Source organism: Channa argus, chromosome 11, assembly GCF_033026475.1.
Source record: "Channa argus isolate prfri chromosome 11, Channa argus male v1.0, whole genome shotgun sequence".
Lineage (NCBI taxonomy): Eukaryota > Metazoa > Chordata > Actinopteri > Anabantiformes > Channidae > Channa > Channa argus.
Genome location: NC_090207.1, coordinates 20,739,387 through 20,752,734, shown reverse-complemented (window position 1 = coordinate 20,752,734; position 13,348 = coordinate 20,739,387). Strand labels below are relative to the sequence as shown.

Genomic DNA, 13,348 nt, shown 5'->3' with positions numbered 1-13,348 from the left:
ATTTGTCAAACTCTCAAAGATAACTGCAAAGAAAAATTATTTTAATATGATGTTGTGAAAAATAAGGACAAGAGTTACCTAGCAACTTGAAGTGAAGCAAAATGGCTCAGCTGTTAATGTTAAAGCTGACATTTAGAAGGAAGCTTAAGCAATAATAATAATAATAATAATAATAATAATAATAATAATAATAATAATAATAATAATAATAATAATAATAATAATAATTATTCATTTTATTTATAAAGCACTTTACGTTTGTCGACAAATCTCAAAGTGCTACACAAGGAGGAGTGCTTTGCAGTAGTCCGGCCTGGAGGAGACAAAGGCTGTTCACTTTTTTTTTTTTAAAGAAATGCTACAGAGAAAAGTAAGAGCCTATATAGGATAAGGGAGTATGAAGAAATCCTTATGGTCTAAACATCTTGTTTCTTCGTTTATATACTTACTTAAAAAACAGATATAATATTGATCAACTCCGCAGAGTTTGGATCACATCAGTTGTATCCATCAAATATGTATGATGGTTTATGATACTCTCTACGTGTTAGACATTATAAATCAAAATGTTTAGGAAATATTTATTTCAAACTCAAAGAATCTCTGGCATTATAAAATAAATTAGTGGAAACATATTAAAATTCGAACTACGCATTTTGTGGAGAAAAAAAAACAATCAAAATATGCGCATGATGGACGCAAATACAACACTCGTGAGCAGAGTTATAGGTGCGCTTGATTTTCTATCAAAGTATCTACATGGGTGGGAACAACATAAATACATCAGGACGGTAACCACCGCCTTTTCGCACGGCTCTGAACTATAAAAAAAATGGACAATGTGCTGTTGATAAACGTTGGGTTCGTTAGCTCGCGTTAACCGCAGTTAAAGGAATCATGGTGAAGTGACACTTTGTTGTGACAGCTGTCACTGACAGGTGAGCTACTGCTCAGAGCTTCCTTCAACAAACGATTCCCGAGCTTTGAGTTTATTTATCGAGAAGTGGTGATATTTCTTTCTGGTGAGAGTTGGGGCAGAGAGTGGATGTTGCTGACCAACGTTAACTTCTAAGCTAAGCTAGCTAGCTGGCTAGCTGCCTCAGCCTCCTGCTTGGCTGCCTCAGCCTCAGCCTCCTTAACAAGCAAGTTTAGGGTTTAACTGAAGTTTGGCCTCGAGGCTTAACAATGTCTAAGTCATCCGAAACGGCCCTGCCACCTGAATGGGACGACGACGAGCGGATGAATTTTTTATTCTCCGACTTCAAAGAGAACCGAGATGTCAACACAACGGACTGGGACAGCAAAATGGACTTCTGGATAGCTCTGATCATAAAGACCTGCAGGGACCGTGCCACCGTCATTGTCAACCTGCAGGACTTGAGCCAGACCTTCAGGAGGAAAGAAAAATCCCCACTGGGCCTGGCGACTGTAATCCAATCCATGGCCAGGTAACTGCTTCTGCGTCAGCTCAGTGATTGCTGCCTCTTCCTGTCGGTTAGTTTACATGTCCTGTACTTTAACTTGTGCCAGATGTGGGAAGATACACAGGGAGTCGGAGTTCGCTGCCCATGTGGACTGCGGCTGGCTGTCCTGGGGTGTTGGTCTGCTGCTGGTCAAGCCTCTGAAGTGGACCTTCTCCACTCTCCTGGGGAGCAACCGAGTGCCTTTGGAGGAGTCTTTTGTTGTCATTGAACTAGTGAAGGTTTGTCAAACTGACTGCTTTACTATAATACAAAATTAGCAGGATACTGACGTGATTTTTCCATTTTAATTATACTGTGGGTTGTTTCAGTAGGATACATTAACATGTATTTCAAATGTCATTTCATTATTGTGTCATTTGGCTCTATTTCAGAACATGTATTCTACAGCATTGTGATGATATCATATATGATGTGATGATATCTTTGTTTTGCAGGAGAAAGCAGCGGAATTACTCGCAGTATACCGGAGTAGTGAATTTGCAAGCCGCTCCATTTTGTCATTTCAAGAGCTCTGTGCCCTCTCCTCCGATGTTTGTGCTGACGAGAGCACCCTGTGCATGGCTCTCCTGCAGCTGCAGAGGGACAAACAAGTGACGGTTTCATTGCACGAAGGGGAGAAAGTAAATCATGATCAAGTCATCATTCAATAAACCATTAATACATTTTTGTGTTTAATGTAAATAAAACTATCTTGCTTGTGTTTTCTTTACAGATAGTAAAGTTTTGTCAGCCTGACCAGGACCGTGTCTGTCCAGTCAGTGATGTGGACATAGGCATCTACCATCTACAGCGCAGCGAGAAGCTGCTGGGAGAGCGAGTAGAGAAACTGGGCCTGGAGGCCGATAAGTACAGCATTTCAAAAATGAACTCCATGTCGAGCGTTAATTAGTGAACGATAATACTTTTGTAGAAATGTGCAACTATGTGCATCCATATGAGCATAGTACACTGTGTTTTCCTCTGAAAAGATTAAATCCTGTATGGATTAATCAAATCATGGACTGCTGCAGGTATTACTTTTTTTGTAGGCTACTGCTCATGGATTAGTGAGTGGATAAGTCTCTGTGTTTGGCACAATGGCGCCATGTCCCCAACAACTTCTGTAGTTTCTTTTAGCCATTTTTTTGTAATTGGCCCATACCATACATAGTTCCAGCTATCGTGACTTATATTAACTGTATTAGAGAATATAGAGTGAAAATCTCATGACCTTGTGTTAACTGTAGCCTTTATATCCGGCATTTAAGAAAGAGAATCCATAAAAAAAAATCCATAGATTTTTGGGTTTTAGGACTGATTCTTATGGAGCTCCATTGTTAAGCAAGTAAACAGAGTTAGACACTGTGGTTTATGCTAGTGTTGTTTTATATTATCTTTGTGCCAGATGCAAAGAAGAAGCAAGGATTCTGCTGCATGAGGGGAAGAAATCACAGGTCACAATCACATTACTGACATGTAAACTGTAAAACCTTATTTAATTACACGAAAGCCAATATGACATAACTGACATGGCAATCACTGTCTGTCCCCCAGGCCCTGAGGTGTTTGAGAGGCCGCAAAAGGGTCGAGAAGAGAGCAGACAACTTGTTTGTCAAACTTGAATCCATCAGAGCAATCTTGGACAGAATAGCCCAGTCACAGACAGATAAAATGGTAAGGTGCAGGATAAACTTTGGTCTGATCCCATTATTTCTGTGTAGTCGTCTGTAGCCGAGTCTGTTGTCTGTACTTGAGGTATCTGCTGAACATGTGTGTAGGTTATGCAGGCATATCAGGCTGGAGTGTCTGCTCTGAGACTCTCTCTTAAGGATGTAACCGTGGAACGTGCAGAGAACCTTGTGGATCAAATCCAGGAGGTAGCCCTTTGTTTTAACACAATTAACTGTCTTTTTTTATTTATTGTTTTAATTGAATCTTAACATATCTTTTTTTAAATTATTGAACCAGTTATGTGACACTCAGGATGAGGTGAACCAAACTATATCCAGTGGCGTGACTAGCACAGGTATGACATTCTGTCAGTGCTTTAGCTTTAATATCTTGTATACTGGATTTCAAGTTTACTACTAATATTTGTCAAATAAGGTATATTTATCTTTTTCTTTTTTTTTTTAAATAGATGAGGACATAGATGAGTTGGAGGAAGAACTAAAGTCTTTGTTGGAGGAGTCAAAGCCAGATTCATTCTCAGGTTTACCTGAAGTTCCTGCAAATGTTCTGCGACCCTTTGGGGAGCCGAGCCTCCCAGGTAAAGACCTGCTCAGTTCTCTGCCCAGTGTACCTCACAGCCACTTGCATATTACGTCTGAGCAGCTGGAGAAAGAATTGAATCTGTTAACTCTTACAGACTCAGGTTTGAATTGTTAGATTTCTCTATTTTTCTCTCTATTTGACAGTAATGTAGTAAATGTCTCAAAGTGACAGATGATCATCTCTCCATTCAGGCTTTCAACCGAAGAAGGTGACGTCGCCAACTAAGAGATTTGAGCCTGCACAGTGATGACATGGGGACAATATGGCAAGTTCAAAGCTGTGCATTGACATATCAACACCGGATCAACTATCTCTTAAAAAGGCTATAAGATCCAGAGTCCAGAAAGCATAACATGGAATTGCTAAATCAAAATTGGAGCTGTTTTAAAATAAATATTATTTTTAAAGATGCTATTTTTCTTCATTTACTAAAAATGTAAAGGTTGCAGGGTTGCATGCCAAATATTACTTTTTAATTTTTCTTTCATAAATTAGAATTTTTTTTTTTTTAGCCTTCAGATCAGCTCAATCACTGATGTTAGAGGAGTTAAGAAATTAGTGAACATTTTACCTGGCTGAGATCTGCCCTTTGTTATGCCACCACCAGAAATGCTTTTAATTCTGTGATATGTTTGACAGGAATAGGAGAACAAGTGTGTTTGTGATTTATGGTGTGTTTATTGATGTTTATAAATGTTCCTCTTGGGTAGTCCTGTCAAGTGTATTAAGTGGCCTTCTAAACTTTAAATATAAAGCTTAAACAAAATATATGCCAAATGATTTATTACATCTTTATCAGAGCAACATACCTGTAATGACTGAGAACCATACCTTAATTGAGTTTACCTAATATAAAAATTATTTTAATCACTTGTCTGTATTATTATTATTATTATTATTATTATTATTATTATTATTAATTGGGAGATATCCGTTTCGGTGGGGAGGAAATGCGGCTTTTCAGTTTTCACTTTAACTTGACTAAATGTCAATTCAGTCAAGTTAAAGTTTATTTATTCCAGGGGTAGCACCACTCCTAGATGTCAGGGACCATCCATTTTTTTTCATCAACATAATATTTAATGTGCAACTAGCCACTACAAATGTTTCTTCAGAAATTAGTTACATTCCAATTAAGTTATTAAGAGGGATGCAAACCTTTGCACTCTTTAAGTTTTTATTATTTACTATAACTTTGTTTTTATACACTCCTTGACCATTTTGTTACTTCTGATGATGAAAGAACATTTGCACTAGATGAATGTACAGTACATTGTTAACATACCAACAAAGATCTTTATTTCTATATTTACAAAATGTTTTAATGGATTACCCTTGTCTTTTAAACATGTTTAACTTTTCATTAATTATTTTAATGCATTTACACAAAGACTGGGGTTCTTATAATCAGATTAATACATCTGGTTTTTGTTGGCCCACAGGAGAAGCCTGTATAGATATGACCTTTTATTAACGTTTATTCACGAACAAACCTTTTCCAAACAACTTGTCATGAGTGGGCACGTGAGCAGGTTTTACTTTATTTTTAGTTCAGAAAATCACATTCGGTTTTAATAATGTATTGCAACCTGCTGTGGAGACTTCCTCTGGGTTTGTCTTACGGGACCTTTTACACTGCCTGTCATCACTCTGATTCAGCTTGTGCTGTGATTGAAGGACACCTAGTGGTCAACGTATCGAACTACATATACTGTTGTAGAAACGGATGCACCGTTTATTGCAACTGAATATCCCTTTTGATTAACAGCAGAGTGTTCAGAGCCTGTGATATTACGTTGTTGTTAGACACTGTATTGTTTTAGACATGATGCTGAATGGTTGGTCCTGACATATAATCATAATCATCAGCAAAGTGTCTTGGTGGTCAGCTGAAATTTAGCATTAACATAGTCACAATATTTGTATATTTATAATAATCACATCATGAGCTCAGTATTTGTCACAGAGCATAAAGAAACACTGAACGGATTAATGTGAAATATATGCAGTGGTCTTTGCATTTCTTCACCATAAGATGTAGCCTGTCCTCTTCAAAAGCATCATCAGAACAGTAAATGAAAAAATAAGTTGTGGAACAATGACCCCCAGAGACCTGTCAGTGGTAAAGAGCACTTTAGTTGTTCTAGAGCACCTTAAACCATCACTATATAAGACAATTAATGTTGTCTTTTCCTTTTAATTTATCACATGATACGTATCTATTGAAACAAAGCAACCAAACCAAAACAAACCATTGCTTTATTGAAATGTGTACAGGTGATGCTAATGTGAAAAGCAGATTATTAAGTGATTAAAATCAGTCATGTTTGTGGTGCTGTAACTACTGCCAATATCTTAGTAAGTTTGTGTTTTCTGAAAAAAAATCATTACAAATGTTCAGGCTTTACAAAGTACAGTAAATAACATCACAAAATCCTATACCAGTATTTTCAAAAATGCCCTTGTTTCACAAATACCATGAATGGACATTGTTTAAGCTAAAACGTGAGTCCTCAATGGCCTTCTTTGTTTCTTTCTGAAACACACACAAACACACACATACATACACACACGCACAAATATCGCTTTGTTCACCATTATTTCATACTGCATTCAAACATGTTCACTGCTGCTGTTTTTCGAGGCAACAAAAGAGAGGTGAAATTACAGCTCTTTCACCATGACAGCCAGCAAATCTCAACTAGCACATTATGCAGCTTGTACCTACAGTGATGTTAATAGACTGATATCACAAGAAGATAAAGACATTCAGGGAGTATTAGTTTAATAATTTCAATTCTATCCTAAGCAGCTGCAGACATATTGTAATATAGTTTGTTGATATGTCCAGACTGTTGTCAAGGAGATGGAGCATATAGAAATATGTCAAGGTAACTGTTAGCCTGGACTAAACTACACAGCTTGTGTATGGTTGAACCAGTCAAGCAGGCACTGATGCAGATATTTGGCTAAGAGATTTTTGTATGCACCATATAATAGAATGAAGTGAAAGTCTGAGCAAAAAGTCCACGTGTATAATACAAGCTGTCATTGGATTGTAGAGAAACATTTGGCATGCTTTATAGTGGTCCTTTTCTAATGTATCTCAAGGAAAACAGAACTCTTCATGGGATGCCATAAACAAAAGGATCATTTTGTTGTTTTTCTAAATCTTGCAGTGTTGTGTAAAAAGCAGACTACACAGTGTGCCAGGCTCCTTCCTGCTCTTGCAGGGTAGTGTGTTTACAGTAGATATGTATGTGCATTAATGTGCATGTCAGCATTGCAGTGTTAAACTGTCCTGTCAGCTCCTGAGCGCTTTCGCACAACCTTGCCCTCATTGACCTGGTCCACTGCCAGTGTCTCCAGCTCTGCTTGTGGTGGAGCCAGGGAAGGGGTGCCATGTGGGATACGGTGCGCCACACCTACATGAGCCCTGTACTGACGGTCCCGTGCTGGGCTGTGACGAGGACTGGCTGTAGCACCCAGGGGAGGGGCAGGGGAGCGATCAGAGGGTATGGGAGGGATAACAGCAGGGCGTTCACGGACTACCTGAGGTTCAGGAGAGTCTCTCCCAGACTGCAGGAAAGGTGTGGGGTCGGGCATGGCGTCGACTGGTTCACGCAGAACCAGCCTCCTTCCGTCTGGGCCAAGCCGGTACACCTCTGTCAGCTCTGGGTGAAGAGGCTGGGACAGGCTCTTCTTCATGCGACGACGAGGGGTTTCGGGTTGCCTGTCCTTAGCTGGTGGAGGTGTGGGCTTGTATGAGGTGACGGGACTGACATTGGGGCTGGCTTCAGAGGAACTGCCAGCTAACAGCTTTTTCTTTGTGGCGTGAAGTTGTGAGGTAAGGTAAGCAATGGTGCTCGCTCTCTGCTCCAGCTCACCAGACAAAACCGCCAGCTTGTGGCTCTTCATTTTAAGCTCCTCCAGGTACTTCTTCTCCCTCTCCTTAATGGTGTTTTCCAGGACAGAGATCATGGCATTCTTTTGCTCCAGGTCCCTGAGCAGCTCTGTGTTCTCCTCCTCCTTCTTCTTCAGTTGGGCCTCCAGCTCCTCACACCTCCTTTGCAGCTCCTTGCATCGGATCTCACTGCTGTCTGCACACACAGTAAGAAAAGTGAAGCCTGCTCTGACATATATGCGCACATTTTCTAAAGGGCAAACACAAGTACAAATAAATGGGTACACACAAATCCCTAAACCAGAACAATGATTAGTATATTAGGAGACAGGCAGAGAGCTCTCGTCTCACGTTACAGTACTGGTAGAGCTAGAGAACTACTCTCCTCTGACCTTCATCTCTGCTGACTGCTTTCCCACCCAGTTAAGGTTTACACAGCCATATTTGTATAAATACAAAAAACCTTTAATTAAATGCAGTGTAAAATAAAATTATGTATTGGGTACTTCATTTAGTACGTGTCCTAAACCCGGTCTCCTACCAAATTTAGTGGTGGTAACAAAAACAAGTATGGCTTTTCCTTAATTAAATGAAAGGAGGGCTGGTACATTAAAACCCCAGCTGAAGCACCTGAGTCCTACTGCACTAAGTGTGCGGGATGTACATTAGCGCTGTCACAGATAATCTAATTTCCTGCACTCTAACCTCTGAGATGTCCCACACTAACGTGATTGTGCCTTTAACCTAAGGCCATAGCAGTTTCATTCAGATCTTAGACATGCATATCAGAAAGCTTATAACATCCTGAAACAATGGTGAAGCACAACCTGCTTCCGGTTCAGTTTCACATATCAGTGCAGTGTTCAGTCCGCAGCATGTAAATTCATTAAACTTTATGAAAAGGCTTCCCTGACAGGCTGCTTCAAACCAATATAAAAACACTGAAGCTGGGCTTTAATTCGACCAGTGTTCTGACTCCACTATATGGCCATGGTAACACTGGGGGAAGGGTAGTTGGCACTGAGCAGTGGGAACTCTAATGTACAGCTGGGACTCCCACAGTGCAATGCTTCCTGGGTGGGACTTTGTCACCTAGAAACAGACAGAGCCCTCTGCTCCCATGCATGTCCACCAACACAGATCTTTCCAAAAAACAAAAAAAATTGTTTAAGCCTCAAATTTTGTGGTGTCCATTTGCTGCTGGTGTTCAGTATAACACTGATGTAATGAAATATACTGTGAGAAACTAGAATAAATATTATTATTAAACCACGTGTCACAAATAAAGACTGAGACTGGGGTATGAAAATCGATCTAATTTAATACTTAACTTTACTTTTCTTGTAAGATCAGTACTTAACTAATGTCACAGAACAGTAATCTAAGAAGAAAACAGAAAAATGAGCACAAACCACACTTGAGAACAATAACAGTAATTAATATTTGAAACACATCAATACTGATGGTTGTTAATGACACTAGAAATCAAATGTCATTGGTAATAGTAATGTACATGTGTATTATGCAGTATGATGATGGCTTACCTGAGTCATCAGAGCTTCTCATAGTGAGCTCATATGTCAGGTCTGTGAAGAAGGAGAAGGTTACTCACATGTCTACTTTACATGTAACTGCAACAGGGCATCTATCAAAAGAGCACATTGTTCACACAGCTGAACTATAGTAATAATGTATATTTAGTGAAAACATGGTGGAGCTTTCAATATGTTGAAGTTCTGGTTATTCAAAACGATTAGTCACAGTTTTATGTCAGCTATAGTATAACGTGAGCTAAAGATACAGAAACCATACAGTGTCCTGTGTTTTCTTTGAAATGAGTGACCATCCTGCTTTCCTTTGTGGCAGCATATATATATTCAACATGTATTGCTGCACCGCTGTGAGTATTGCATAAATGCTTAAGTGCTTTTCCAGTATGTCATCACAGTCATCATTTAAAGGCACAGCATCCTGCAATCGTTTGGTCCTTAATATCCATTTAGAATGTACATCTGTCCCGGGGGATTAATACAGACTACAGCATCATCTCTCACATGTATAATTTGCTTTGCTGTTTTAGATGCCCACTAGGAGGTTTTTAAAAGTGCAGGTTTTCCACACTAGTTCAAAAACACAAAAGGTCGCTACTTGTGGCAGTGCCCACCTGTGCATTGCTGTTGTAGCCTGTTTATTTCTGCATGAAGCCCCTTCAGTGTGTTGGCATGGTCCTGCTGGAGGAAGAGGAGGTTTTTCTGTGCACTGTGAAGTTGATTCTCCAGTGTAACATTTGCTGATGCCATGGCTGATAATCCTTGGACACACACGAGCCTTGCAACCTCCAGACCGAAAATGACATAACAGAAGTGGAAGAGACAGAAAAAGAATAGAGAAATCATGAACAAAAACCAGCCCATCTGGCAAACAGGCATTTAATTTTCACCCATTAACATCTGGGACATGGGATGTACGCCACCTTCACTCTGTCAGCAAACCAGCCAGATGACAGATCAAGTTAACTATCACTGAATAACCATCAAATCCATCCATAAGAGCCAGTTCGCACAGCCTGAGCATAGAAACTGTAACATTGTTTGATGATTACATAACGGCACCAAAAAGTTAATATACACACCCATGAATGTGCAGAGTAGGTTTGGAAGCTCTTATTAATAATCGGACTGTGTCAATTCCAGACTAAGAATATAGCAAAGCAAGGAGACGGTTACTGAAGGTAGCAAGCAAATTAAGCTGCTGGTTTAAAAGTTGGGAATGGGCACTTTGGGTCTTCATAAACAGACATCAGTAAGATAAGACTAAACTAATATACAGTAATTCAATCTACATGACAGAGTAAAAAAAGAAGGAATCCAGTCGAATCACCCTTCCTCAGCCAAGAGGAACATGAAGTTGAATTAATGCACCGCAACTGAAGCAGCAAATAAGAAAAATAAAAATGAAATAAAATGTATAAGATACACAAAGAGTACGATGTAGTACAGCTTCTCTTCACTTGTTGACCATTTAAATAAAAATAAAAGATGGCAGGAATGACATCTATTTCTGCTAAAAATATTCTCTTTCAGTGCCCATACCATGCTCAATAACAACAACAACAACAAAAAAACACAAGATGGACATATTGATAGGCACCACAATGACTGGGTGTGGCATGGAGCCTTCCAGTCTTGAGCAGGCCTCTGCCTTCCCTGCCTTGCCCCACCTTCCTCTTTCCTCCCTTTACTGGATGTCCTTCTCTCCAGAGCCACAACAAGGAGGGAGAGAGAAAGAGAGAGACCCCCCACCCCCCCCACCCCCCACCCCAAACACACACAAACAATCACTCAATCCCAACATCTCCACCTTCTGCCAGACAACTGTACTGGGCTGAGAGCACAGTGATTCCTGCCAAACACCCCTCCTTAGTGCAGAGAATGCCTCTCCCTGCCTACAGTGTGCTTCAATAAAACATCCCAGAGCATCTCACTGTTGCATCATCAGCTCACTATCATGAATAATACACCATGACACCTCACTGAAAATACTCCATAGTTACGGAAGATGTTTGTGAGGATTTTTTTTTGATTGTTTACAGGCGAAAAGGACATTGACAACAAAAACACAGACTGGTTATCACAAATAGACCCAGTGGTGTGTCATAAAGGATGAAGAGATAATCTATTATTGATGAGTAATGTGTCCTTCCAATAAACCCTGTGCTGCAAGCATATCTCTCATCCCATCCCTTTCCTAGAATAGCTTTCCATTTGCAAAGACATGACCTCAGCCAACTTCCCAACATAGCTCATCCTACGGTGTGGTGGTGGTAAGAATGTACAAAATGACCATAAACTTAATCTGTCTTTGTTGTGAAAATAAAGAGTGTAAACGCAAATCTATCAGTAACTTACCAAAAAGACATTAATGGCAAAAACGGTTCAACATGTCCTTTGACTTCCCATGTCTTTCAATTTGCTTAATATACAAACCAGCATTTGCAAATAATAAGAGGATAAAACATCAATGAACTGCAGCAGCATGAAACACAAGCTAGTAGCCTCCATTCTCAGCTAAAACAAGAACTTTGCATTTACTGGTCCTCCTGTTATAAGACTGTTTTTACTCACAAATCTCCATACTTATTCCTTGCATTTGACAAAATGGACAATAGATTTTCTTTGCACATCGTCTCACTATTTTTGCTGGTATTACATGTGTTAATGTCTGCAGTGATCGTCTCAATCCTTAGACGTGTGTTATGGAAAACTTAACCATTCATTGTCGAAAATAATACTAATATACAACTAAAGTGTAAACTGTATAGTCATTACAACGGTGCCAAAAGTTGTAACAGGATATAAGCTACGTGTTACGCGTGATACTTTCCACAACACTTTCAATTTCAGCACCTGCATTGCGGACAGCACCCCAAACCCACGTCCTACAATAAACCGCTGCTGGTCCCAGCACTGGCTGCCAGGGACTCATTACTTCACACTAACGTTAATGTCAACCAGCGACATAATTCAGGACGTGACCTTTTATATCGTGATCAAACTAAACACGAGTGGCTGTAAACACGGCCCTGGCGAGGCGTCCTCTCTCATCGACTTCAAAACATTTCACTTCCTCGATGTTTTACAAGCGGGGCTACTGTAGGATGCAGTCACCGCATTTCAGATGGTCAGCTTATGTTACATGCTGCTGCTGCCCAGGGAGGAGCTGTCCAGCCCCGTGCTATTCTCTAATGAATGGGGGGCACGCCGGACCAAACTCCGCTTACAATCCGTTACAGAACTAATGAAGGACGGGAAATGTAGAAATCGCATAATATGAACAACGAACCACACTAATAAGCTGCTATACAGAAAGGGAAATGTATTATATCAATGATCAGTATTTCTAACCATATTAGCAGGTGCCACCCTATCAACGTTAGTAACAACAGGAATGAGAAGCAAACCCACTGCGTGACTTAAATTGTCATTGAAGTCAAACTGCTTAGATAAAAGTCGAAATGACAAGGCAAGTTTGAATAAAATATGCTTTTATCTTGTTCAGGTAACCAAACGGTTATTTAAACACAGGATTTAAAATGTCCGTGAACGAATCAATCACTCCATACACTGGGAGTACGTATAAGGCTTGAATTAAGCTAACCTAGCTCACCAGCTAACGAGGCTACAACATACATTTAGCGGACGACTTACCTTGTGGCCAAAAATATGCGGCCGTCGAATATCTTATAAAAAGCTGTAATTTGTCGTTGAACAGAAGAGCCACGCCAACTATGTGCGGTCCTTGGGGGGCATGTCCGTGATGCTGTCAGGGATGGCCTTGGTCAGGTGAAAGCCGAGGATGGCTCTGTCAGTTTCCGATCATCTCCCTGAGCTACGAGACAAAATAAAGCGATGCATCATGGGAAAACAAGGGAAATTGCAATGTATCGTTAACGACATTTAATTCACATTTCAAAAAATTATGTAACTTAGAATTACAATTTGGAATTACAATCGAAATAAAAATCGTACATCATAAAACGAAAAACATTTTTGATTAACCCTAAATGGAATAAAGTCTTGAAGGGACGTGCAACGGTATTCAGTGACCAGCGTCATCACCATAGCAACAGAGTATGTCACCTGTTTAGAAGTGATGCATCCACGCCATCTAGTGCCAGTACAGAAACATAGCTTTACTGCAACTAGTG

The 13,348-nt window shown here is 39.9% G+C and overlaps 2 protein-coding genes across 3 annotated transcripts; one reads left to right on the top strand and one right to left on the bottom strand.

Annotated features, from left to right (window-relative positions):
* The first annotated feature begins 831 nt into the window (after positions 1-831).
* Positions 832-4,607, top strand: chmp7 (charged multivesicular body protein 7). 2 transcript variants are annotated; one of them, XM_067521594.1, is made up of 10 exons: positions 832-1,448; positions 1,531-1,702; positions 1,919-2,104; positions 2,197-2,330; positions 2,869-2,917; positions 3,018-3,137; positions 3,242-3,340; positions 3,432-3,489; positions 3,604-3,732; positions 3,929-4,607. In XM_067521594.1, the coding sequence occupies exons 1-10, from the start codon at positions 1,186-1,188 to the stop codon at positions 3,982-3,984; spliced, it is 1,266 nt and encodes a 421-aa protein (XP_067377695.1). In that variant the 5' UTR covers positions 832-1,185; the 3' UTR covers positions 3,985-4,607. The 2 variants fall into 2 exon arrangements, with proteins under 2 accessions (XP_067377695.1, XP_067377694.1); XM_067521593.1 differs by having other exon boundaries at positions 834-1,448; positions 3,604-3,837.
* A 1,371-nt stretch (positions 4,608-5,978) lies between these two features.
* ccdc92 (coiled-coil domain containing 92) lies at positions 5,979-13,047 on the bottom strand. The gene is made up of 4 exons (XM_067521595.1): positions 12,849-13,047; positions 9,806-9,977; positions 9,186-9,227; positions 5,979-7,837 (listed from the first exon to the last, which is right to left on the bottom strand). The coding sequence occupies exons 2-4, from the start codon at positions 9,939-9,941 to the stop codon at positions 7,029-7,031; spliced, it is 987 nt and encodes a 328-aa protein (XP_067377696.1). The 5' UTR covers positions 9,942-9,977; positions 12,849-13,047; the 3' UTR covers positions 5,979-7,028.
* Between the last annotated feature and the right edge of the window lie 301 nt (positions 13,048-13,348).

What these genes read in the sequence shown, in the direction of transcription:
- chmp7 (XM_067521593.1), top strand. Translation starts at nt 1,186, where the DNA reads ATGTCTAAGTCATCCGAAACGGCCCTGCCACCTGAATGGGACGACGAC. An exon ending in CAGTGGCGTGACTAGCACAG is followed by an intron (nt 3,490 to 3,603) that starts GTATGACATTCT and finishes TTTTTTAAATAG; the next exon opens with ATGAGGACATAGATGAGTTG. An exon ending in GTTAACTCTTACAGACTCAG is followed by an intron (nt 3,838 to 3,928) that starts GTTTGAATTGTT and finishes CTCTCCATTCAG; the next exon opens with GCTTTCAACCGAAGAAGGTG.
- ccdc92 (XM_067521595.1), bottom strand. Translation starts at nt 9,941, where the DNA reads ATGGCATCAGCAAATGTTACACTGGAGAATCAACTTCACAGTGCACAG. An exon ending in GCTACAACAGCAATGCACAG is followed by an intron (nt 9,228 to 9,805) that starts GTGGGCACTGCC and finishes CCTTCTTCACAG; the next exon opens with ACCTGACATATGAGCTCACT. An exon ending in GAGAAGCTCTGATGACTCAG is followed by an intron (nt 7,838 to 9,185) that starts GTAAGCCATCAT and finishes CTGTGTGTGCAG; the next exon opens with ACAGCAGTGAGATCCGATGC.